The 27,129-nt window shown below is 47.1% G+C and overlaps 1 protein-coding gene across 5 annotated transcripts in view; it reads right to left on the reverse strand.

Annotated features, from left to right (window-relative positions):
* The window catches only part of LOC107318414 (schwannomin-interacting protein 1), a 102,494-nt gene extending 77,212 nt beyond the window's left edge, over positions 1–25,282 (reverse strand). For 2 of the 5 annotated variants that reach the window (XR_004308424.2, XM_015872186.3), the window contains exon 1: positions 24,616–25,271. Coding sequence is in view for 2 of the 5 variants with exons in the window: in XM_015872186.3 (XP_015727672.2) it covers positions 24,616–24,732 (117 nt within the window). In the remaining 3 variants the exon portion in view is untranslated. Of the gene's footprint in view, positions 1–21,623; positions 21,950–24,615 lie in introns of those variants that run through there. The other 3 variants (XR_014933427.1, XR_014933428.1, XM_085513381.1) reach the window with 3 other exon arrangements.
* Positions 25,283–27,129: the final 1,847 nt, after the last annotated feature.

Genomic DNA, 27,129 nt, shown 5'->3' on the forward strand with positions numbered 1-27,129 from the left:
TGGGAGAGCAGGCAGCTGAGGTGGAACCTCACCAGTTTGCCTGCTGGGCTGCAGTGGTACCTCTGTGTTTAGCATCTCTGCTGGGCTCTACAGTGCCTCACTTCAAACCAGCTCCCAGCCTTGCAAGTGTATTGGAGCAATAATTCATCAGCTGAAACACATTTTGCTCAGTTTTCCCAGGTAAGTCCACAGCTCCCACATCACAGAGCCCCAGTTTGGGCAGCCAGCAGACCACCTGCATTAATTCATACATTGCAGGGTGCTTAGAGCCTTCTGCATCCCATTGAAGGGCTGGAACACAGCAGGTAACACAGCACCCTGTGCACGCTGAGAAACATCGGTAATTAAATGTCAGATGGTGGCATGTGCTCCATATCTCAGAACAAAAAGAGACAGCAGATGATGGAGGCTGTTGTGTATTGAGGGTGGGAGGGGGAAGCCCTAGTAGGCAACCTAATAGGGAACACTTCAGCTATGAATATTCAAGGAAAGTGCATTAAGTGCACACGATTAACATAGCTGCAGGGGCTCTGCAATGCACAGCTGTCAGTGCCTTACCAATCACACTGGAAAAAACCATGCTGTCTACAGAGTCACCTCAATCTACTTCAGTTGCAGATACAGATTTAGGAACAAAACACAAATCAGCATGGTGGAAACTGCAGCAGGGAGACACAGTAAGGCACATACCTTCTCCGTTTGGTTGTGGTACCTCCAGGGAGGGAACAGCCCTTGTTGTTTCCTTGTACAACAGGATTAGTTAAAAGGGACTGTGGTTACTAACCACTAATTAATAGCAAGCGACTTCAGACTCTCGTATCACTCCTGCAGACTCTTCAGAGTCCCCTGGCTACAGACATTGCTCTGGTGGGCACAGAGCAGTGAGTTTGCACCAGCTCTGCCCACACACCCATCCTTCCCCACAAGCCAAAGCCCCGGGGCTGTTCCCAGAAGGATTCACTGCACCAAACAGCAAACTGGGCCAAGGACAGGGCTGGCATCACTGATAGGACTCAGGCTGGAAGGAGGTGAGCAATAATCAGAGCACAGCTGGGATGGGCACTGAGCACTGCACTTCTTTGGTGTAGATGAACACGCTGGTATGGCAGCAAGGCAGTCAGGGCTGAGGCACAGGGTGTAGAGGAACAGCAGCCATTAGGCAAGGAATTCCAGCACCTAATTGTTTCTCTTCCTTATACTGTAAATCATGATGCTCTCCCCTCATCGTTATTACATCAAGATAGGACCTGATACAAAACTAAGTGTGAAAGCAGCACAGAGTGGAACTGGTGGAAATGCTGGAAGCCCTGGCCTTCAGACCCCTGAACTGAGCTGGTGCCCAGTCCTTCTGCCATCATCCTGCTGCACAGGACAGCTGATATATCAAGTCCTCTCTTGAGCATGGTATAAGGGCAGGAGGGAAACGCAGCAGGGCTGTGACTTCTCCCAGGGGACAGGAGCACTCACAGAACGAGTCATTTTCTGTGATATCAGTCAATTGTTGTTTTTTTTCCTTCCTTCACTTCAGCCCTCAGGAAGAGTAACATACTGCACCACGGCTGCAGAGCTACAGCAGCTGTGGAGACCTCACCCAAGGATGAATCCCACTAAGAAGCCATACGAGACTCCTTTAGAAAGCCTCTTCTTTCTGCTCTCACTGTGGTCAAGGCTTCCAACAGCACCACTTCTGCCTCAGAATACACACACTTCCAGCTTCTGCCAACAGAGCACACTGGAGAGAAAAAAACCTCTTGACAACTTGGCTTCTCTGCAGCTAAAGTGCTTCTGAAGCTCCAGCCAGTCAGAACACAGAGTGAAAAGGTCTGCAGCAGTGTGAATGCTACAGGAGAGAAGGCACCTTGGAGGCAAGCGTACCGTAAGTACATACACATATTTTGTACATGTATATTGCCCACTGTTTGATACCCTTTCTACAGGGAAAACCTACGCAGAACTGGAGCTGTCAAGACAGCATGCTGCAGGAAATTGGTTCTTCAAGGCAAGTTTCCATTTGGAATGAAAAGCAACAACGCTGAGGTCCTGGGGTACCAAGTCCTACCTCACAGTCAGAGCAGGCAGCCTCTCCTGCAAGCCCTGGCTCCCATCAGGCAGCCCTTCTTTTAGTTTCTTCACAAATGAAGGACACAAATCCACACCATTCAGCCACCCTGTCACCCTCTCAGGTTTTCATTGCAAGTTACAGTTGGGTCCAGCTTAATTTTGAGAGAAATATGATGAGATTGCAACCAAGCCAGGGTAGATTTGAGCACGCCAGGAAGGGGAAGGCTGGAGGAAAATTTGACATGACAGATCCATCTTCCATAGTCCCAGTGGAGGTTTCGTTCCCCCAGAAAAAGTAAGTGGCTCTTTTTATAGCTCATGTGCCTATTACTCCTAATGACAACAACAGATGACTGTTTTAAAACTGAAAAGAAAAACATTAATCCGATTTTCAGCTTTTCAGCAAGCGGTTCTGTCTGCTGAGTTCCACAAAAGAGGATGGATGAACTACTTCAGGAATTGGGAGGTTAGTGCATGAAAAACACACTTCTGTTACAGAAATGCTTCTTACTCTTATTTCAGCTCAGGCCATGCAGGATGCATTTGGTCCACGACCAAAGGTGATGCTTTTAGGAGAACATGCACCAATATCCATCACATTGCACTGTGGCAGCACTGACTATGCAGTCTCCGTATCACCGGCTCCACATTGAGTGCCTTTGCTTGGAAAAAGCACACGTGGGTTTAATGGCTGGGTATTAAGGAACATTTCTTCTCCATAAGAGTGGTGAGGAACTGGCACAGGCTGCCCAGGGAGCCAGAGGAGTGGAAGACCTCGTGCTGCCACAGAAACACCATTTCCTCTGTCATGATCAACTGCAGACGGAGCGGTTTTGATTAGGGTCTTAATCTTTATGTATATTGTAATTTCCACCGCGCACTCTCCTGTTTGTCTTCAACATGAGAGATAGCTTTTCCAAGCTGATAATAATGAAACTACTCACTCATTCTGATGCTTATAACTATGCAAACACACCAAGAAACCAGCAATCCACTTGTTAATTTGCCAGCTGAGCTATGCTTGATGGAGACTGCAGGCACAAGTCTTATCAAGGCTCCAGCCCTGCCCTCCTCCCTTCCCATTCCCAGCATCTCTTGATTCCAAAATACAGCATTTTCTACTGCTCAGCCATAAAGATCACCACAGCTTCAGAAAGACAGCAGCAGTCCTCCAAGGGCAAACCCCACCAGCAGGACAGCACCAGCATCAACCAGCCAATGTGCTCCAGGTGTTACACCCCAGAAGACTCAATCTCAGCACTCTTAAGAAGGGTATCTATACCATGGCTATTTTAAGGGTGGGCATAAGCATGCTATGGGGTCAATTAAATCAGGAAGATTAGCAGAAGGGCTGCCTAGGCTAAGACGAACCCCATGGCCCTTCTTGAATCCCAATGCTGATGCCATTTTAGGGTTACGCTGTTGGATCTTTCCTCAGCTTCTCACTAAATGGATCCATTAGATTTAGCAGGGGTTGCTCTTCTCCCTTACACCTACCTTGCTATATGCAAACCAGATAGCAAATTCATCAAGGTAGGGACCCTGTGTTGATTAAACAGACAAAGCTGCATGAGGCTTCATATCTGTGAGCACGTTGCTAAGGGACTTTTTGAAGCTCCTTCAGAAAGAGATATTTTATGTCCCCACATTTCACCCCAACGTGACAAGAACATCCGCACTGCAACTTCAGAAGGGCTCACAGCAGAACTCCCTCTAACTTTTGTAGCACTACTGGGGACCACTATAAAATGGCAACAAGATAATTAGACAAGTAACAAAGATGCTCCCCTGGCAATCTTGCAGGTGAAATAACGCAATCTCCTCCATCCTGCCTTCCCAAGTTAATCACTTGATAAGAGTCATTAACACAATTGTTCAGACTACTGTAGCCCCCCTTCTAAAGTGCATATAATTTACAGTCCCATTAAAAAGATGGGCACAGGTACGGCTCAGAGGCAAATCACAAAACTGCCCAGTTGTGTTTTTAGCACGTGGGCTATAGCCAAATTAACCTCAAGAATTGATCAGTCCATCAGTCTCTCAGTTGCAGAGCAGATTTCAGAGCAAGCACAACTATCAAACCAACCTGATTTCCTATATAAAGTTAAATATAATCCCAAAGGGTGGGATGTACTCTGGCCAACAGCAGAGACCTTTCCTCCAGAGAACTGCAACCTAAAACAAACACAACAAGAGGGCAGAAGGCACACAAATTATTTCATTTTAAAAAGCTACGATTTAGCTTATATCTTACACTAAATCTCTACTTTTATTGAGCATTCAAATTCTTTCTGCTATGGTGCTGGAGGATGCTCAGCATTTGGCATTTCAGAATAATGGACAAGGCGAAGGCACTGGACCTTGAACAAAATGTAATGAAACAAATGTTTGCCTTTTTCTGTATTTACTCTTCTTCTTCCTATCAGTTTCTAACCCCTAAAATGTAGAAGCAACAACATTCCCTTCATCAGAGCACTTTAATCCAGGAATGTGACCATGAGAAAGTCCCACAGCAGCAGCAGAACATTCTGGCCTTTGTCTGGGCTCCTCTAAAAGCTACATGGGGTCTGGCTGAGGTTCTTAAGGTACACCCTGAACACACACACACTGTGCAATGACTCCTACAACAGAGTTTCAGGCAGCACACGCATGAGTTTTTCATATGAAAACACCTGGATTCTATTAGTTTTCAACACTATTTTCGCATTTGAGCATGTTGGAGGTTAGAAAAGTGCACTATGGCAGGAGCTGCTGGGCTCTGAGGGTGCTCTTCTCTGAGCTTCTGAGGAGTTAAATCTAATTTCACATATACTGCAGATATCTAAGATGATGTTTTAATTGAAGGCAGTTGCTTAGCAACTGCATCCCGTGTGCTGCAGCGATGCTTTTCACCTGGAGCAGATAAACATCAGGATGGCACTTTACAAATCTGATGAGCGGCAACGAAAAGAGCTGCCTACAGCAAGTTACGCCTCTAACCTGATAGCCATCAGCAGGGAGAACACAACGAAACCCTTTTGTGGGTTAGCAGAGCTCCCCGCTGCTCTCATCCAGCCTCAGCTCACCACTGGGGCTTATCAGGAGTTGACAGCATCGGCGGCACTTTCTTACTTGGAAGATTTTATCGCAGTTGAACATAATGATAAAATCCGGGAGCGCTCGCAATCACACACAGATGTGTTTTTCTGAACAGGACTGTGATTCTTTGAACACCGTCCAAAAAAAGCACATTTCCCAGAACATAGAGAAAAAGATTTCCTCGTAACTTCTGTAATTGGGCATTACTGCTTGAAGAGCTGCCCTACACTGGCCTGCACAAGCTGTTAAGAGCCGCCTATTGGTGCTGCTGTGTTTCCTACAAAAGCTAAGTTCCTGAATTGCTCATTTCCAACATCTCTGCATTATAACATTATAATGCAAACATTTTAGCCTCGTTTTATATTAACATCTTATCCTACTTCAGCTGTGTTTGCTGCTGCCTTGTTTTTGACCAGAATATCGCTAGCAAAATATTCAGACGTTGAAACTCCCAGAACAGACAGAAGGAAATCTTCCACCCGAGATGCACCCCGGAGTAAGAAATGTACAGCTCTGTGCAGTCACCCAGACCAGACAGCTACACCCTAAACCTGTCCTTCTAATTAGAGAACAATCATCACCTGCATTTGGGATGCCTCTTAGCCCCAAAAGGCATTTCCTTCCATCCATGCCACCCTCAGACTTGATGAGGATAGGAGTGTGAAACCACTGCATTCCCACGTGGGAGGCTGAAGGGGCACTGGGACACCTTGGTGGGATCCATGGTCATGTCTGCATCAGCAAGGAGGAAATGGAATGAGAGCAGACCTGCCCAGAAGCAGCCTGGGCTGTCAATAACCCCATCGCCCTATGTGCAATCAGCCATCAATGGCTGCCAGTGCATCTCCAGTCACAACAAACAGTGGGCCTGGTGCTGATGGTTGGGCTGGATGATCTTATGAGGCTTTTTCCAACCTTAATGATGCTATGAAATACAGTCCATGCAGGATGAGGTGCTCCAAATCCAAGTAACATTAAAACAGGGCAATCAGGAAATTGGCTTCCTAAGGCACCCTTCTGATTCAAACCCAAGTGCTTACACAGAGGCAGCAGTGCCAGCCTCAAGTCCTGCACAGGTCTGGGGCATCGAGAATGCAAAAGATTTGTGAAGTCAACAAGCAGCGTCTGGAGCAAAAGTAATAAATGCCTTTTGCTTGGTGATAGCACTGCAAAGCCAAAGCAGAACGATGGCATTATTTCCAAGGTTTATTAGCTCTTCAGTTATTACATTCCCTCACATCCTTGGCTCACCCTCCCACCAGCTGCCTACTTTGCTGTGTGAAACCCTCAGCATTAACCACAATACAGGTTCTTAATGTTTAATGCGTGGCTGATAGAATCCCACAGCATCCAGCGGAGCCTTTGTATAAAGGGCACCCTATAAAAAAACTTAAATGCAAACAGAAAAGCAGCATGTGAAACTGCACGATAGAAGCCGGTTGCCTTCGGTCTCTGAAAGCAGAAAGCCACAGTTTATATGAATAATTCAAAAACAGCCTCAGACAAATGATCCCAGGTCTGTAAGGAAATAGTAAAACCTCTGGAGTCTGCAGCTCTTTTTATTACAGCCTGGTTCGTGCTGAATGCTGTTTTCTCCGGGGTTATTTTTCACTCTTATTTTTTCTGTATAAACGAGCAGTCAGATAGGATGTTCAGATAACACACACGGCAGACCCCGGAGAAATAGTTTCATTCTATATTCCTTTCTGACTGGTAAATTATTCATCAACACGGGGCGCGCAATTGGGTAAAAACTAAAAATTGGCAAATTAGTTTTCATTTGTTTATGTTAATTATTTAGAGCTCTGCCTTTTCATTAGGGGAAAAAAAACCCACAGAGTGAGATTAGTCTTGTTCTGACTGTCTGCTCACTCCCTCGACAGTGCACAAATTCACACTGCTACTTTTATGTAGTGACTATAGAAACAGGACTCCACTGCCCAGACCTGTTGCCCAGGCATTCTGGCATGTGCTGTGTTTCTAAATGGCCGACAGCCTTCGGGTACTTTTCAACAGTACTTTGGAAAACAGACAGTTGGGTTGTTATGAACAGATGGAGCCAAGGGTCATTTCCACAACCAGCCCAAGCTCAATGTCTCTCTTTGCAGCCCAGCCAGCAGGACTTCTACCTTCACATGAAGACTCAGTCATTGCCCTTTGATGCCAAGCTTCAAAGGAGGATCTCCTCCATGATAACACCTCTTGTTGGGTTTAACTACAGATGGAAGAACCTAAGCACTGAGTGCCACCATGTCACACACAAGAACCCACAATCCAAACTACTGTGGGTTTCCAATCCATGCACATAAATGGCATTCCCATATTCAGAAATGCTGCCCATTATGACTTCCAAACCTTTGGGTTTTTTTTCCTTGAAGGCGTCCCACCAACGCCCAGGAACCAACCAGCTCAACCAGCCTTTATCTTCCCAAATACTCATAGATCTTTGCAAGGCAGTGTCTCCCAGGGAGTCAGGAAAAGAACAGAGACATAAAGCCCTCAAACCCAACACACAACAGAGTTACATCAAAAGGAATTTTCCAGCATTTAATTTGAACGTGACATATAAGAACGTTGACTAAAAACATTTTTGAGGTCTTTAATTTCATTATTTCTAAGATTCTGACATCTGTACTAGCTCCGTGTTAATCCAGTTACTGCGGGTTGATCCTCAAAGCAAACAACATCACTGCTGCTTTTCAGAAGAAATGCAGCCCGTTCCTCCCTCCAGCTGTGCTAATCAGGTTGGGTTTGGGGAAATGAAGAGAAGGAAGCACTACCTGCTTTCAATCACCCATCTCAGCAGCACTGCTAGCACCTGTTCCAGGTCCTTAATCCTGGTGGGATGAGGGAAGAGGGGCTGCGATTTACACTGACTGCACAGTAACAGCTTCCCTCCCTGCAGCACTGCTTTGTCTTCCCCTGGGAGTGCTGAGCCATGCAGGTCCTTGCCAACACCACAAATCACTGCTCCCATTCTGACCGTATGATCAGCTCCCACCTAAGCTTGTTTGCCCATGGCTTGGAGGCTTTCAGACTTGTCACAGAAGGTTCTTCCTCCAGGATAAACATCAACACAAACGCTCCTGGAGGAAAGATGCTGTTTCAATATACTCGGGCACCAGGAAGCAGATGCATTCACAAGACAGAGGTAATTTATGAACCCCAGCAGCCTTCATTGCAAAGTGAAAACGTAGCCTCAAGAACTGCGTTGGTGGCACAACTCTGGACTTGTGTAAATGCAACAGCTTAAAGAAAGCCAACCTGGAAAATATGTTTTCATACTCAAGATTCCATACAGAGGTAAATTTCAGATAGAAGATCACCAGTTATAGACCAGTTATGGAGGTCTGTTCTATGTACTATGGAAAAGGGAGGACTCCACAAGACTACTCTCTGTTTTTCCAATCAGTTATTTGAAAGTAAAGTTTCTATTAATTGCAATGATGATTTACCCATTAGAAGAGTCACTGGGGCAACGCTAGCAGAAACCCTTCCCTTTTCTTAGCTGGCATAACCAGCGTTGTCAAAGAGCAAGAGAGAAATAATTAGTATCAGAATTCTGTAGAAGTTATTTACATATTTGGGCCCCAAACTGAAATTATAATAACCAACACTAATTCCCCAAAGAAATCCACAGTTTCTTGTAACTCTAGAAACTGGGTTGTCATGGTGAATATTTATAGGGTTGATAAATCAGAACAACCTTATGGGATGTGTTCTCATTCAGATGCCTATGATGCACAGTAGGGCTTTTATTTCTCTCACAAAGTGGTCTGCAATGAAGGTTTCCATTGCCCAACAGTCCCTGTACAGCTGTCCGTGCCCACTGAACCAACCTGTCATAGTTTAAGCTGGGTGGCTGCTTGTGAATTTGAGCAACCTTGGCCTCAAGAGTCTGGCTGTCTTTCCTCCTGCATATTCCTGAGACAGCATCACTGCAACCAAAGGGCACTGCACAAGTGGAGCTCCCCAGCACAAGCGTACAGCTCTGAGCATCAGCTCCGTGTTTCCAAATGGGAACATTAATAATTTATCATCTGGATTACTAGAGCTGTCTTACCTACACTTCCTTGTGACTAATCTTAGTGCACAGCAAACTGGCACCATGCACATCATTATCAAGTCCATTCTTTGTATTTACAGCTATGAACGTTGACAGGAAAAGCCCGTTCTTTGAATGCTTTGAGTGATTTCATTTAAATTAACACCTTCACATGAGCCCTAAGTGTCTCACCTCTAAAAATCAGAGTCTCACTCCCTGTCCAGGGTGTTCTGAGCTATGCAAGTGGCCACCTCCATTTTTTAATGTCAAAACTGTGACTAGCTCACATACAGTATCCTTTGTCAAAAGCTGCTGTCTATTAATTTAGAGGGAGATGAATGTATTCACAATGGGATTGTATTTGCTGCCCTCCCCCAAAGTGCTTCCATCTCTGCTCTGTCCCAGCAGGATTCACGGACACCACTGCACATATCAACACCATGACATCACTCTTATTTTCTTACTACTTATGCTACCATCTGGGCTCCTACCAAGCACAGAGCTACTGACCCCAATGCTAATGCACCGTCATTGATCATCTCACATGCTCACCTTAGTGTCAACCATCTGCCACCTCAAGCACAGATTTTCCCCAATCTTCACACCCATTTAAATCCTCCATAGGGCTCATTCTGCAGAAACAACATCGTCGTGGCCAGTCAGGGTCTGATGAGTTCACCTGGTCACCCATAACCAACCACATCCACTAACCCAAACAACGCAGCTCCCTGGGACAGCTTTGGCACCTGTTATTCCTGAAAGTCACGGAAAGATGGAAGAAGTTTGGGCAGCCCAGGCAGTGCACCAACAGGTGCTATGGCAGAAAATAAACCTTCAGATAACTGCATTGTATTTTCCAGGGGTATCACCCAATTATTCTTCACTGTGTCTTCCAATGCTGACACTTCAAAGTGATAATTAGGTGCACTTACTGACCTAAACTCAAAATAAAAGCCCATTACTCAGGACAGACTTGCAGAGAAATCAGATTCTAATAAGACGTGCACATTTTTATGAAAGTGGTTCAAAGGAAAAAGGAATATTGAGTTTGTCACCTTGCATCATTTAATGCACCGGTACGTCTTAATGGCAGGCTTACAGATGGATAATCATGCTTGTTTTCACTCAAAATCCAAAGGGAGAAGAGATCCCTTGCTTCACTATTCATCATTCACCAACCTCAGCAGAGGTACCTGTTCCACTCAGCGCTATGTACGAGCAATGTTTCAGGATTAACAGACATGGATACCTCAAACAACAGGGAAAAGCTCTGCTTAACCATGCAACATTTAAACAGTTTTCCATCCTGCTTCAAGCCTGGTTAAAAAACAGCCATCAGAACCCCACAGCTCCATCTTTAAAGAGGGAATTTCATTTCGCTCAGGGAAATAGCAACGTTTGCAGGCAGAAGATGGGGGCTTAGCAAAGAAAATAGAAAGGAAAGCTCCACTCGAGATCCCAGTGTCATAACTCATGATTCAAGACCAGATGGGAAAACACAGCCTGTCACTGCCCTACTTCTGTACCAATCTGGTTGATCAACTACCACGATGAAAGCTGATCCCTGCAGGCACCTACAATCAGGGCTGGGCAGGTCCTTCTCATACTTTCCTTCAGGACTCCTTGAAAGGCAGATTGAGCAGGGCAGGAAATTAAGACTCCATCTCCCAGCCACTACAAAATCAGATAACATTAAAAAAAAAAGGGAGGGGAGGGAGAGAGTAGAAGGAAAGGAGGGAAATAAAATGAAATCACAGTGTTACATAAAAGAACTTCACATATTAAGCAGCCCTGGGGAAGATAAGAACAGCCTATTCATTATAACATTGAAGTTTATTGCCATTTCAAGGAAGGGAATTTGCACCTAAGCCACAGATTCCATTAAGGCCCAAAGGCACAAGAGCTATTCTGAGACTAAACCTGTCCTGTTGGAGCTGTGCTGGGCAGCAAGGTGCCCCCCAGCCCTACCCAGGCTACAGCAGTGCTTCTAGCAATGCTCTCCTGGCAGCCTCCAAGCAGCAGCCAAAGGCAAAATCCATGCCCCAATTTAATACACTCTTGTAAATACTTTGCATTTCTTTCACTGAGTGATGAGCATCAGCAGAAAGACACCTGAGCATCGTTAGCAAATCAGGCAGGCAAGACACGTCGCCTCTATTCCCACTAATGAGCCTATTAATTTGTACTCTAAAAGCAGCTTTGCTGGTCAATGAGAAGAAGAGAGACTGAAGTCTTTGATAGAGCACTCACAGCCAGACAGTCCAGGGGACATTCATAAGGGTTTGCTTTGAGACATCCTATGCAGCTGGGACTTCCACTTCTTCCTGCTGTGAAAGATGCCACACAGCTGCAGCTTGCATGCTGTGATAACGGCCATTTGAGTTTTAGATGGCTCTAAAAAATAATCATTTTAAAAAAAGAAACATATGACAGAAACGTCAGCTCACCTCCCTTCACTCATTGAAAACCCCCAGCGACAGCATCACACTTGGCTGCATTAAAAAATAATAGCTGTGTCTTGCTCCAGAGTCAACCCTTTCTCCAAACTGAACAGAAATGCTGCAATAATTCTTCCAGGTAAAAGAAAAGCCGAGTACTTGTTGACATGGAAACCCATTTCCTCCCTGTCTGGAGTCACTAGACAGGTCTTCCCACATAGCACCCTCTACTCTGGGTTCCCAGTGGTAAGATGGAACGACTGAACACTTGCTAGACAGAGCACAGTGAGGAACCTCACTTTTAAATGCCCCCATCTAAATAGAGAAAGGACAAAAAAAAAACTTCATTTGCCACAAGTTTGAAATTTCCTGTCATCAAAAAGCAAGACAGACCCCTTCAGTTCACAGATGAAGGAACCTGCCTGATGATACACCTTCTTTTTGAGGTGCTTATGCAGTGCCTCCAACTTTTAAAGGTGGCTCATTACAAAGACCTTCCTCAGCTGAGCCAACAAGTGTAACATCCAATTTCCACCAGGTTTAACGCTACAGGAACGTAAGAAATACCGCTATCATAACACAGATCCACTGCTAAGCTACAGCAGGGTCACAGAAGTGAACTTTATTGACTCAAAATCTGCAGAAAAGGTCGAACGGTCACAAGGAGTCACATCCCTGCAGATTCAGATCATGTGTGTCTATGTACGATGGGCTGAGGGTGGAAGCTATAGCCAAATGTTATATAAATGTTAAGTTGAAGATGCTGCCTTAATGGTATGGTTATCTCTCTGGAAACTGCAGCATTAACAGGATATATCTGTCAAAATGGGGAGATTCAGGCCTGAAAGAAAAAAAAAAAAAAAGCCAATGTTGGCAGTGCTCATCTCCTCCATTTATCATGGATTGCTGAAAGCGGTAAAGGTCAGATGGCTGCTTCTGCACAAAACTCCTTACAAGTGGATAAACTTTGGTGATGGGAGAGAAAGGTCAGATCAATAATGCCATGTAATCCCTCGGAGCCTGCCAGTGTTCATCATCTGAAAGGCTGCAAAGCTCATTTTGTACTGGGGCAGCTGGGTGTGCCCCACTGGGTCTGGCCAAGGCAGGAAACCCAGCCCTTCCCTCACCCCATAGAGCTCCACGATGGGGAAGGAGATGTGTGCCAGGGGAATCTTGAACACTTTGCTCTTGCTGGGTAAAGCATTACAGGCTGCCACAAATCAGAAGCCCTAAGCCTAGGACTTAAGAAGAGATGTATCTTGGAGGTGAGGGCTTTCTCTGGGTCTTACAGCACCTGCTTGCTGGGTAGTCCCACAGGTAGAGGAAGCCAACATCCAAAGGCACTATGGCCCCAATGCTGGATTAGTGATAAAACTGCACATTAAGAGTGAGACACTGAAAGGAAGCCCAGGTGCCATCAGTCATGGTTCCTATCCAAATTACTATGGATTCGTGGTGTTCTATGACAGAACACATAAAACAACACATATATTTGAATAGCACATCCAGAACAACGTTGGGTGCTTAGAGGAAAACGAAGGAATTTCTCAGGGAGGTTTTCTTGCCTGCTCGAGAAACACAAAGTTTCCAACAAAAAGAGAGGTTTCACACTCAGACTGCAGGATAACACAAACTATCACTCATTACAGCACAAGATGGAGAAGGACTTGTGCTCCTGCAGGACTGACCACTGGGAAATAGCCACCAGGAGGAGAAGTGTGTTGTTAAAAGCTCAGAGAACTTAATTATCACTAAATACAGCACAGAGGCAGTAAAAGCTACTGAGAAAGTAAATGGATTTCTATTTAAATCTTATGTTTTCCCTTTCTAATTTCACCAGACAGAGGAGGAGCATCCAGGACATTGCATCCTTTTCTTGCCATCACACATTAGGTTGGCACACACCTCCAAAACCTGGCTGTGGGCAGCAGGGCTTTGTGGGACACCCCGTGGTGACAGCACAGACTGAGGAGCTTCCTTGTGGGCCCAATCCTTCCCACTGGTAGGACGAGCTTTTCTACTCTAATCTCGCTGGCCCCCTCTATTTAAATATCCCAAGGTTTGAAATCTTACTCATGACTCCAGCAAAGCGATTTAAGAGCATCGCCTGGCTAGAATCCAGACACTGACCCAGCTAGAAGAACAGGCTGCTGCTTCCTACATCAAAGCATCAAGTCACCCATTCATAGCGGGTTTCTGTAATGGATTTTGAAGGACACAAAGCAGCACTGACTGCTCAGTCTCGTCTGCTATTTGACACAGCACACAGAAATCCCCCCATCACTTCCAGCATGGGAGAAAACAGCCCTGGCAGAGAGGTACCAAGCCTCAGTTTGCAAGGGCTGCAATCTTGTCTGCATCACTAAAGCTGCTGGATGACATCTTTTAACAGTAATGGTGGAGGAAGTGGCAAGCAGAGCCCACACTGTACACAGCATCCCCAGCGTGAAGAGCAGTCCTGGGATGGGAACCACCAGGAAGCACCGTGCCATAAGGACAACCAGCAGGGCACGCTGCTGCAGCTCTTACCAGAGGATCAGAGAAGGTGAACTGGGTAATCAAAGCCTGAATTATTCCCCAGACTCCCTCAAAGAAGAAAAAAAAAAGACCAAGACCAACCTTGCTGCTGCTCAAACAGCTTGGCAATGTACAGCCTAATCCTTAAAGAAAGGAGCATATGCTGCAAAGAGCAAACCTGATAAAGCTCCGAGCTGCAACAGCCTCCTCCAGCTCTGGAGCCCGGGATGCAGGCAGTGTTACTGCTGGAAATACGTGCTGTCCTCCCATGTTCGGCCATGGCCATCAGCGCTGCCTTCACTCCAACACTGCTGACCCATTGCATTCAAAAGCACTTTAATAAACAGCAAGAGAACGAGGGAAAGCACCCAGCACTGCTTCAAGTGATGAGAACAGCAAGCAAAAAATAGCACTGCGAAGCACTTATCCCTTCATCTCGCCAATAATTAGAAATACATGAGATGGCGTTATGCTCCTTAAATAGGCGGTAGTAACAGCTCAGGGAATACAATTCAGTGGCAACAGTTTATCACAGTAAAGTCAGCTCTGTGGGGCTACAGTGCGCCGAGTCTAAATGGGAACCATTTGTTTCCCTTCTGCATTGCAGCAGAAGCCAGAGGACCTTTTACGGGAGCGCTGCTGACAGCCTCCAACTGTTATTTTGGTTAAATTAAACGCTGTGCCGACCGAGCTTGCAGGCGAGCAGCCGGCCGGGCCCCCCCAGGTCCCTGCAATAGTGCACACAATGCTCTGCCCTAACAGATCATAAAACCTGACAAAGCAGTCTGTAATTACTGCTCTGCTTTACAGGATATTACGCACACCGTGCTGCTCCTGTAATGAACGACGCATCGCTGAGAGCCTGCTGCTGCTTTACATGGAGACACAGCAGTGGATGGAACATAGATGGGGGGTGCCATACAGCCAAGAGCTTTGCTTTTAGTGCCCGTGTGAAGAACAGAGCCCCTCCTTCAGGCAGCAGGAATGCTCTGCTCAGGTGCTGGGAGCTCTCAGGAGCTGAAGAGAAGGCAATACCTGCTCACAGGCATTGATGGGGTGAGAGGATGGACTTAAGTTGTGCCAGGGGAAGGTCAGGTTGGGTACTGGGAAACATCTCCAGAAGTGCAGTGATGCAGTGGCACAACTGCCCGGGGAGCGCTGGGGTCACCATCCCTAGGGGTGTTGGGAACCACAGGGATGTGGCACTGGGAGACGTGGGCAGTGGGTGGGGATCTCGGAGGCCTTTCCCAACCACACTGGTTCTGTGATCCCGTAAGGGGATGACTTGCCTAAAACACCCTACAGATGTCATTGGGTAGAGCAGCTCCACAACGCGTGCTCCTCCAGCACTCCCCTGCTCTGACCTTTCAGACACCAGGGTGGCCAATGTGCTAGAGAGCAATGCATGCTGCAGCCTTCTACCCCCCTAACTCCTGGCAGGGAACTACTATGGCAGAACATACCCTCATCCTTCTCCCCATCTCCAGCTGCACAGCCCCTCCCCTTACACCAGGTAGCTCTCCTGCTCCTTCTTTGCATGCCCTGATCACAGAGGAAGGCTTGAAATCACAAAGCAGGTTCCAACAATTGTTTCAGCCCCACTCAATTGAACAGGCTATTACAGAAGAACAGCTTTGCCACTGGGCCGTGGCAGGTGAATACATTTCCCTGGCGCAGGTCGGTTTCATCCCACCAAACTCTCTTCCTTCCCTCGCGCTGCCCCGGCACATTTCTGTATGCATAACTTTTTCCAGATGGCAGATTCAGTACAGACAGCAATTTACATAATGTAGATCTGCTCACTGGCACAAATGACATCCCAGCACCTCCCATTTCCTCCCAGCCCCCATTCCCACACACTGAGGTCTCGGTGCTGCCAGAGCTCAGTGAGTGCACAGGGCAGTTCTGTGGCTGGGGGAGCTGAGGCACAGATCCCTGCACAGGCAGAACTCACGGCTGAAAGCACTCCAGGCTGAAGTGTGCTCCATCAGCAGGCTTTGGCTGCTGGGTGCAAGGAGGTGAAGGAGGCTGGTTACACTGCTGGGTTTTCTCACAAGCAAAAACACCAATGAGATCGTCGTCCAATCAGTCTAAAAAGAACACGCTGCAGCTGTGGCTAACTTCTTACTTGCTACCCCTACGCAAGGAGTAATTAACTCCTTGTTCTTTAAACAGCTTTAACTCTTGTTCTGAATCATCACTCGTCTTTCTGACCTTTCCTCATGGGGAAGGAATGGAAGCGATCTCCTCTTCTCAGAATGAATCAAGGATGCAGATAGAGCACAGCAAAGCTCTCCCTCTATTCACAGTACGCAGCACAGGGCACAGAGAGAAGGGGTAGCATTGGGGAGCACCTGGGTGTTCCTAAGGGTTTCACAGCTGAGTGCACTGCAAGTGCTGAGGCCCCATGGTTGTAAAGGGGCAGCTGGAAACCTGAACACCACAGCAGCATTTCCAAAAACATGTAACCAGATTGACCCCACACAAACGCCGTCACTGAGGTACGATCCCCAGCAGCACTCAGCTCCATCAGGTGGGATATCGCTCTTCCTCCACCTGCAGACCCTCATCCCAGCTGTGCGCTCCCCAAGAGCTGCAACAAGTGAAGCAGTACCTGCAGCATAGCACAGCCCTGCTCTGTCTGCAGGACCTGCTCACTGCCTGCCTGCCACCAGCAGGAGCCAGACAGGTCAGGGCAGCCTCCTCTTTAGAATTCAGAGCCACGCACCGATCAGAAAAACCCGTGTCTGCACAGCCAGTGTGGGTGAAATCACCCAGAACAGCAGCTTACTGCCAAACACAAAGTTATTCACCTTCCTCAGAGCTCCAGTTTATACAGAGCATAAGTTTCTGTCCCCAAACATCCCCAATAGCAACCGAAACGTGAAAGCACTCAGAACAGAAATGTGCTGGCAAACATGAGATGCAAATGCATTCCTCTTCCAAAGAGCCACAGTATGCAGAACATGAGTCTGAATCCCAAACCAATACCCAGCACCAACCCAAACACACACACTTCCCCACATCTCATCTTGCTTCCCTCAATTTAGCAGCACAATGAAGCAATTGCCATCGTTAACGTATGCACTGTATTAAGGGCAGCCAAGATTTAACATTCCTTTGTTAATTTGGCAGAGGGGAAAGACACAACAGGAGAGAGCCCTACAATTTGCAGCCATCTGCGATACTGAAAACAGTAATAAACTTGAGAAGCGCCATTATGACACGTGCTATCACTCCAAGGAAGCCAACATCTCCCAGCATTTACGTCTTTTATGTCCAAATTAATGCCTCTTAATTTCTGTAGCAAGAAAGTGTTTCCAGACATCTCTTCCCATTATCCGACCATTAATCGTGCCCACTGGTCTGAGCTCCCATAGCACAATACAATTTATGCTGTCAGAGATCACTGGGGAAGTCAGACTCGATTATAAATGTAAGACACTAAATTACTTCATGCTGTTATTCTGGGGTCACTGGCAGCACCCAGCATCTCAGGCCACTCCATCTTCCCACTGAGAGCACCTCCCAGCCCCATGGGGCACATCCATCACCGAGCTCATCGCTCTGCTCGTGAAGTGAACCTCAAGCTCCCCGACAGACAATGAAACCAACAATTCAGATTAAAATGAGTGTAAGAATATTCATGGGGTTTCTTGGAGTGGCAGGTCCTGATAGGATGGCCTCCCCCACCCCACAGTCCTGATGATGGATCTCCCATTTACCTTCTTCTGGGGGAAATCGTGCAGCCTGCTCAGCGTGCGAGCACTGCGGGTCACATCCATCATCCTCAGGCCTCTGTTTTACTTTTAATTACACCACTTCACCCAGGAACGCTACTTCAAATCATAAACCTAAGGAGAACGTAGCTTCTAATTTGCAGAGCAGCCATTAAATTCGCTTCTTTGGTGACATCAATTTGCTGGTGCTCTGTGCACTAAGCAAGAGATGATGCTACATCAGACCCCATGGGAAGAGAGAGGAGCTGGCCCAAAGTCACAACTGCTTCCCACCAAGCTGTGTGCTGTGCCCACGTGCTGCTCTGCCTCTGCAGAGGATCCTTTGCAATTAGTAGCAGGCAAAGTTATGGCAGCATAGTTTTGAACTGATAATTTAAACCAATCGTTAAAGCCTGGGACAGACATTTCAATTGAGTGTCCCAGTTTAACATTGCCCAGCGTGGGTGCTTGTATTGTGGGTAAGCAAACCTCACTTTCATGGTATCAGAGGGGTGAGGAGTTTGACACAAACACTCCCTGGGGTTGGAAATAATGCTGCTTTGCCCCTTCTCCTTCCATATAGATCAGCAGATCCATCTAGAAGTGCTGCTGGTATCAAACTACCTTTGTGCAAACAGCTTTTGCACAAGGCCAATAAATTCTTTAAGAGAAGATAGGCCTAAAATCCAATCACCTCTTAGCAGAACCAGAACCACAGCTGTTTGCCACAGAGGGCAAATGGAGTCAGCTGTCACAGCTTTCACCCCACAGCAACACACTGCTCCCGAAGCACAAACTGCAGGTACCAGCTCAAACAAAACCTTTAAGGAAATGCTCCTTTCTTCCATTTTGAGCACACACATTACTTCAAAAAATGGGTTAACTGAAGTGGTTTAAAGCATTAATAGGAAGTTCATCCTCAGAGCCTCAAAGCAGCTGCTCTGTATTGATTTTTTTTAATAAACTAGCTTAGAAAAGCATCATCCCATTGGGTTTTAATGAATGTAAACAATATTCTGATAGAGGGACAAGACAGCAGGAGATGAGCTCGTATGTTAACTAAGAGGAATGCAAAACTTGGTAACTGCATGAAAGCCTTGGGATGGGAAGGGGAGAAAGGTAAAAATGGTGGAAAACAGACACCAAAGGCTCCAATTTCCCTCTATTTCTTCCTTCCTTCATTCCATGTAATTTCTGAGATGAGAGAAAAGTCTCCCCAAACAGGAAACAATTCTGGGTCAAGAAAAACCAGCAGTTTCAAATGGCAGTTTATGATTAACTTAAATCTGATACAGTTACAGTCATTTGCAAGATGCTTCTAAAGAGTATATTATCGTTTTAAATCCAAAAGCCAAAACATCAAATGCCACAAAACTCAATTAAAATAATGAAAGAGATTCTGAGCAGCAACAACTGTTGGCCTTTAGACTTCACATCTGCTGGTTATCCTCTGCAAACACACCAGGCCAGAAATATATTTTTCATTAGAAGCGTGAAACCTCACAAAACATGGAGCTGGAAAACAAGTGGTAAGCTCTGCTTAATGCCAACACATCAACCACGGATCAACCACCTCCAGTGCACAAAGCCCTGCAGACCTGCACCGCATCATCAGGGCCAACCTTCCCTCTTCCCTGTCTGCTCTCCCTGTACTCTTGCCCTTTCTTTGATGGCATAAAGCCACTCCAAAACCTGCCCTTGGGATTCACACCAGAGCCCTGGGGACAACCTCCAGATTGAGGAAATAAAAGCTGCAGTCTCATTGTTTATTCCTGCATTTAAAAGCTTGTTCTTTCGTACTGACGAGAGGAGATTTACTTGGTTAAGGATGAATGTTTGAGCAGGAAGCATCACGTGAAAAGAATGGACAAATTAAGAACGTTCTATCTGTCTGTAACATATCCCAAAAGCACTCAGAAACAGGAGAGAGTGTTGCTGTGCTGTACCACTGCTGGTAGCAGCCAGGGCTATGCAAGGGCTTATAGGAAGTGAATTGCTGGGAGCACCTGAGGAGGTGAACAGTCCTCTTAAAGGAAGAGAAACACAACACAGCAAACAATCTGGAGCAGATATGGCTCAACTCCCAGTGAGTAACGTCACAATCATTCTGGCTGGTAACACCTCTGAGGTCCCCAACCCAACCCCAGCACACCCCCCATGTCCATATGTCCTCAGTGTCACATCCCCATGGACCCTGAGCTCCTCAGGGGATGGTGACCCCCCACTCCACAAGCAGCTGTGCCACGGCATCACTGCTCTTTCAGAGAAGAAATCTTTCCTAATTCCTATTTACTCCACAACTCTTCAAGCAAGAGTTTTCCATTAGCAGCTGCACCAACCTCCTTAATGAAACACTAAATGCACAAGAGCTCGAGTTTTGGAGGAAAGGTCATTCCTGCACAGCCATTATTCAGCTACACTTAATTGTGCCTTGGTAAGTGGGTTAACAAAATCTCATTGCTCAAAAAGCCTTGAGAATGACTTTGCTTTCATCACTCTGCACTCCACGTTCCTAGAGAGCCCAGGTATGTAATTTTTCAGAGGAGAAAATGCCACTTGGTAATTAGCTCAAGTGATGCAATTGTCTTCCAAGGATAACAACAGTGACTCGTAGCATCTGATGCCTGACAACCTTTGCCAGCTGCAGCTTCATTGCAGAGAAGGGCACAAAACCAAATAGGGAACAAGCAGCCCTGCAGCTGGTGACATGGGCACATCCACTGCAAGCCACTCAGCAGTGGGTGCAGCAGGTCAGCAATGGGGACAGCCCATGGAGAATGCTGCTCTGGTTGTCCTCCAGTGTTTTTCAGCTTGTGCTGCTCTGTCCCTACCTGCACCCACTCCCCAGAAGCCTAATTCCAAAAGGACAGCGATTCAGCTCACAGGGCTGTTGGCTGAGGGGTGACCATCCTTCCTGCCACCTCCCAGCAGGCAGGTATTCATGTTTACCCAGAATAAATGAGATGCACAAAATCAACACACTACAGTCAGGGCTCACTGACATGGGTGAACGTATGGCAGAACAGAAAAGAAAAACTCATTCCAAAATGATTTTCCTCATTTCTGGTAGATCTCAGCGCTAGCAGTGTCCCACTGCTTCATCTTTTCCTTTGGAGCCTCTCCAAACACACCAATCAGAGCAGGAACGACCTGCACTCTGCAACCAAAACCTCTGCTCTGAGCAGCTGCAGCCACCACCACCTGCTGCTGCTAAGGGGCACGCACTGATTGCCAGCACCTGGAGCAGGGCTCGCTCCAGCACTGTTTATCCAGCAGGAAAGCTGGAGGACAAGGACAACGTTCAACAAAGTGCACCCATCAAAAGGAGACCCAAGGATTATTAACAATTAGTAGCAGGCTTTACAGAGACACACCACATCATGTCCCACTCAAACGCTGCTGTAGAGCAGCAAGAAGTTCATCCATAGTAAGACTACACTGCAGCCTTTCCACAAGGCACAGCTCCACCTGATGTACCTTCAGTGCAGGAGGGGAAAATATTTTGCCCTAAAACTCCAGAAAGAACCAAACTCCTCTTTCTGCCCTCCCCATCCACCTGTGCTGCACGTAGAGCCCACAGCCATGCTGACAGCAGCACCCCTCTACCTGGAGGACGTTTCTATACAACAAGGCACGTGGCTTTTCCTCCAGCACACTTTAAGATGCAAACACGAAAGACAAAGACCTACAGGAGACGCCCATCCTGCAAAGCAGACACAGCGCCCATATCCCTGACCCACCAAAAAGAGAACGGGGACTTCTTACCTGATCCTCCCCACCTCCACTTCGGCACAGTAACAGAGGACAAAGCTTCCACCCCTCTGCCCCTGGAAGCACCGGTTCTGAGCGGGGGTCAGGGGTGGGCTCCACCCACCCGATGGGTTGGAGGTGGTACAGCTGGGCAATCGGGCTCCTGTGCCCCCAGCTGGGCTAATTACAGCCAGGGCAGGTGCAGCGAGCAGCAGAAGCATCTCCTGGTTCCGGCTCAAAGCACCGAGCACAGAAGAGGCTTTTATACAGCCCTGGGAGGTCAGCTCGGATCTGCTGCGAAACCAAACCAAGCGGGAGCACCTTCCTGTGGGTGCCTTCAGCAGCTCAGCTGTTTCCAGATGCACCAGTTCTAACAGGGCATGGGGGGCTGATGGCACATATCTCAGCATCCAGAGCATTGGATGCAACGTCTGCAGTTCTGTTCAAGCATTACTGGATGATCTGTCCATGTGCTCCTGCTGTTATTGGTCTGATTCCTGGCCAGGAATGCTGCAGGGCAGCGCGGTGTTGAAATGCACTTCGGCTACTCCTTGTGTTTAACAGTCCTGGTGAACACCGAGATTTTATAGGTGTATTAAACACTTATAATTTAATAGCCCTATTTAAACACCTCATTGAATTCTGAAAATAACTTCAGGTTTTACTACAAATTTCTTTTGCCACAGAATGGTAATAGAGAGACTTAAAAAACGAGTTGTCTGATCCAATATGTGCCACATTCATTTGGATACAGAGCTTGTCACAGCTCTTTTTCAGTGCTTAAATAGTAAAGTTTCATTTGCCTCCCTGTGGAGGTTATTTTGCATATCATAAAAAAACACATACAACAGGGAAATTTTCCTCCATTCAGCGTAACTCTGCCTTTATCATCTTACTCATTTCATCTCTTCAAGCCACAGTAAGTAATACCTCTCCCTGCCTTGAAGACCGTACAGTTTCAAACCGGTGAGTGGATTCTGTTCCTTACCCCTTGCTTTGTAGCCCAGTTACATGTATTTCACCCACCATGCCTGCCCCCAGCCAGCTCCTCAAGCCTTTAGGGCAGCAGGAGCACCAGCCACAGCTGAGGAGCATCCTTCCAGGCAATGCTTCAGCATTCTTTGTGGTTTCCCTAAGGTCTGTTCTGGCTATGTCTATCTTCACTTAGTTGACATAAATTTACATGAAGATTGGCCCAAGTTCAACCGACTCTGATAGAGATGTTGAAGAAGAGAGGGGAAGAAGAAGAAGAGCCATTACTCTTGCCTAGCAGATATTCTAGATGCTCCTTTTACTCCAAAAACACATTATACTCCTCAAAGGAAATGACCCTATTAAAAGAAAACGTCACCAAATCTATGATCTGCACAAATGTACAATGTCATTTACTACAGTATTTTCTTTGGCATTCATGGAAATTGCTGAAAGCCCCAACATTTTCCCCTGGATTTGATGTCATTTCTGTACTTTGGGTCTATCCAAACTTTTTAACACAAAACAGCTGACCTCGCCATTTGGCTTTTGGACAGTCCCATCAGTCCTGCCAAGGTTACACGAGTCCATATAACCCACCTGCAGGATCCTTTGGGGACACAGACATTCTCAGAGGGTGGGTTTTAAAGCAAGAGAAGGTCACGTATGGCCTCTGTGCTCTGAAATGCAGCGTGCAAGCAGGTGTGAAAACTATTTGGCACCATACATGAGGCTTTGCAGTTCTGCTCTGTGAACACAGTGAACTCCAGCACCTGACTACCAAGGTAAATTCTTGATGCACTTTCCTTATAAATAAGACCAACTATAGCAGCCGTCAATGAAAAGGCTGAAAAATATGAAGCAGGCAGTAAAGAGAATCAAAATATACTCAGCTGCAGGCAAATGAGATATTCCTAATGCATTCTGTTTTCCTGTGCAATCTAGCAAATGAGTTTACATGGTCTGACAAGTTGTCCTGGAAAACATAAAAGCTCAGATTAATTTTACCTTTGTAGGGATTATAATTCAATATTTGCTTATTTACATCCAGCCGCACCAGAGCTAAGAGCCAAATCTTCTGTGCCCTGTCAGATCCATCAGTACCAACTGAAGGGAGGGAGGCAGGATGCTGCATAGCCCTGCTGGGCAGCACCCACTGCCCCAGAGCTGCCCCAGCATCCCCGAGCAGCCTTAAGCCCAGTGTGCTGACTCCCTGCAGAGCTCACAGCACCCAGCTCTGTTTGTTGCCCCGCGGTGTTTACATACACCCACGTCAGCCATCATGTCCTGACGGATGGCTTTTTAATGATGCGTACAGCACTGAAGGGCTCTGTTTGGAGGGAAAAGAAAATGGAAGAGCGTCGTGGGCGATTTCTTTGCTGTGGTGAGATGATGTATGGTTTGCACCAGGTGTAAAGACAACATAAGCTGTTCCTGAGGAAAGTGCTTCTAAAGGAGGAAACCCAACATCTGCTCTGAGCTGAGCTCTGATGCTGAATGCATACAACTACCCCCGAACTACATCTCTGCCCACAGCAACTATTACCTTCGGAAGGCCAAAAAAAATAAAAGATAATCAATCCAAGATTAATTATTTCATTTATTTGACCGCTGCTGTGGTCAGGATTGGTCTGGACAGCATCTCCTGCACGACTTCATACAGACCCAGCAGTATATCTGCATCCATCAGGTTTTGCACGTGGACAAACAGCCGAACTCCAGGCTGCAGGACCCTCCATGGAGCTGTTTGCTGTTTGGGGCACACAAGGAGAGCAGCAGCACCGCCAGCTGAAACTTTATTGCTAAAAGCCCCATCGGGTCACCCCCACAAACCACAGCCACGTTTTGTTCCCAATAAAGCAAAGCAAAAATAAAAGGGCAGTTAAACCTGGACAGATCCCACAGCAGCAGCACAGCTGCCACTCTCTGAATCCTCCAGACACCCCTCTAAATTGTTACCATGCAAAGACAAGACTTTCCTTCCCGAACCTGTGACATAACACAGTGTGAAATTCCAGCTTCCCCGTGAACTTACCGCAGCCCTGTGAGCACCGTGAATCGCAGCTGCTACTCTGTGTTTGTGCAAGCTCCTTCTCTGAAGGAAGAAGTGCTGCTTGATGTGAGATTCCTGGAGGGAAATCTGCCTGCACATCGCCGGCTGCAAGTGAAACAAACCGGCATCCGCGTCCGACAGGCACCCGCCACCCCCGGCATCGCCTCGGTTTAATTAGTTCTAAGGAAACTCATCTCCCAGAGCCGCCCGGAGGAGCGCCGCGGTATGGATGTAGGAAACGCCATACGTTACCAGCAGCATGGTGAAGTTCCCCGTCACCTGCAGGGAAAGGAAGGAGCGTTCCCGCAGCGCGCCGTGCCCGGGCGGCTCGCACTGCCAGCTGCACAGCGCAGCTCAATCCGACGGCATCAGAAAAGCTCAAAGAGGGGGAAAAAAAAAAGAGAGAGAGAGAGAGAGAGGCAGAGCGAGAGCACAGCACACAGACTGAGATGGGAAACTTCTGGCAACTCTCCAGCGCAGGGATGGACCCGCTGCCGTTGAGGCACGGGGTGATGGAAACGAGGGGCGCTGGGCGGTGGGGATGGGCCAGAGCCCGCTTGGAGCGCTGCAGAGATGTGCAGGAGGCAGCCCGGTACAATGCACAGCGCTGAGAGCAGCCAGCAGCACGCTGCACACACACAGCTAGATGTGAGCTCTAACTTGCAATGGATCATTCCACCGCGCTGTGAAGGTTAATAAATCCAGCACAGAGGAAACTCGCATCCCTTTCATGTCCCGGAGTGGATTCACAGCGGTTCGCGATGCTGGTTGGGCACAGCAACAAATTGGTTTTCGGTGTTTTCAGTGGTACCAGGAAGCCAAAACCCATTCTGTAAAGATAATTCACATGTTTTCAAGCAGATGACAAAACTGTTGACATGCTGAGACTCAGCTTGTCCAAATATTTCTACGTTTTCAGCCAATGGAATCAAAACACCCGTGTCGGTACCTGAGATAAGCAGCAAGAAACAGTGCTCACCATAGATCTGCCATATATGTGCTGCAGGAGGCGCGGCTGGCCATGGTCACTGAGTACATCCCAATTGGTAGAACATATACAAATCAGTGTTGGTTCTTAACATGAAGGGGTGAATGTGGTGCTTCAGCCCAGCCGCAGCGTTTGGGCACCTTGCAGCCATGCCCACCTTGCAGCCATGCACAACAAGTGAATGCCAGCTCCTGGAAAACACATAAACAAACACTTTCTTGGCATGAAAAGGGAAACGAGGCTCCACACGGTGTGGGTTACACTGCTGAGCCAAACTCAGCTCCTTTTATTCCCTACTCTCATAATGCACTGATTTAAAATCCGGTTACAAGTTCAGACAGCGTCTTGGTAAATATAGCTACTAATAAGCACTGCTCTCAGAATTAGAAGTCAGGTTCCTGTAGCTTTGGATGGCTTTTAATTTAGCTAACAAAGAAGAGGAAGAAGTCAAGCTAGGCTAAATAACTGAAGGGATTCTCTATTGCTTGTTTTCTTCCTATTAATAAATCGGTCCTCTGTGGGAGGAAAATCAAACAGTAACAAACAAACATGAATTCATTAGGAGGCAACACCAAGGGAAACAGAAGATCTCCAAGACAAAGAGCAAAGTGTTTGCACCCATCTGGGGATACGGAGGAGCAGACACAGCCCTCCTATCAGCTGGGGAGGGGTTCCATCCCTGGGATCATTTCTGTCCACTCCAACAGTTCTGCATCTCTCCCGTGCTGAGGATTCCCCCTGTGGTGCAGAGCTCCAGGTGAGGCCTCCCGGTGCAGAGCAGAGGGCAGATCCCCCCCCTTGATCTGTCAGCCATGAATGCATTCATCTCAAAGCATCCTCCCAGAGACAGCTGGTGTACCAGCCATCCTGACTTTGCAGAGCCGAGTCAATGTGCTCCTCCATACCCAGGAGGTTTTACCACGTATGGTACCCAATGCTGGGCCAGCATCACCCAGTGACCACCAGCAGGAGGAACCACTCCCCAGACATCCTGCCCTCAGCCGTGCTCCCCGTTGCTATGTTTGTGCATTAGCATATCTGCCTCTGACAACTGGTTTGGTGTATGAAAAGAAACACACTTTTTGACTGGGAAGATGCTGGAGCTGTCACAGGCTGCATGCTCCACAGTGCTTTGTGCAGGAAGGAGCACCAGCAGAGCAGCCACAGGAACATGAGCTACACAGGGGATTTTCCTGCTCTGGAGCCTGTCTAAATGACATGTTGCACTGAAAGGCTGAAATTCAGAACGTGTTGGGTATGTTTCTTTTTTAATTTCTCCTTTGTCTCCCAGGGACTGCAGACAGGTCATTACCAATAGGTAATGAAAGTTGCCGTGCTGATGAAGCATGCTGTGCTCTGAGCTAAGTGTGGTTTTGTTGCCACTCTCCTGTTTGCTGCCTGGCAGCTCGCTGTGCACATCACTCACCCTTGCAGTGCAGCCCCCCAACCACGCCACAGAGCAGCTCCAGCTCTCCTGCCATTAGCTTGACATCCAATTATTTTTCCCA

This window comes from Coturnix japonica, chromosome 12 (assembly GCF_054131305.1).
Source record: "Coturnix japonica strain WE chromosome 12, WE-NBRP24, whole genome shotgun sequence".
NCBI classification, from domain to species: Eukaryota; Metazoa; Chordata; class Aves; order Galliformes; family Phasianidae; genus Coturnix; species Coturnix japonica.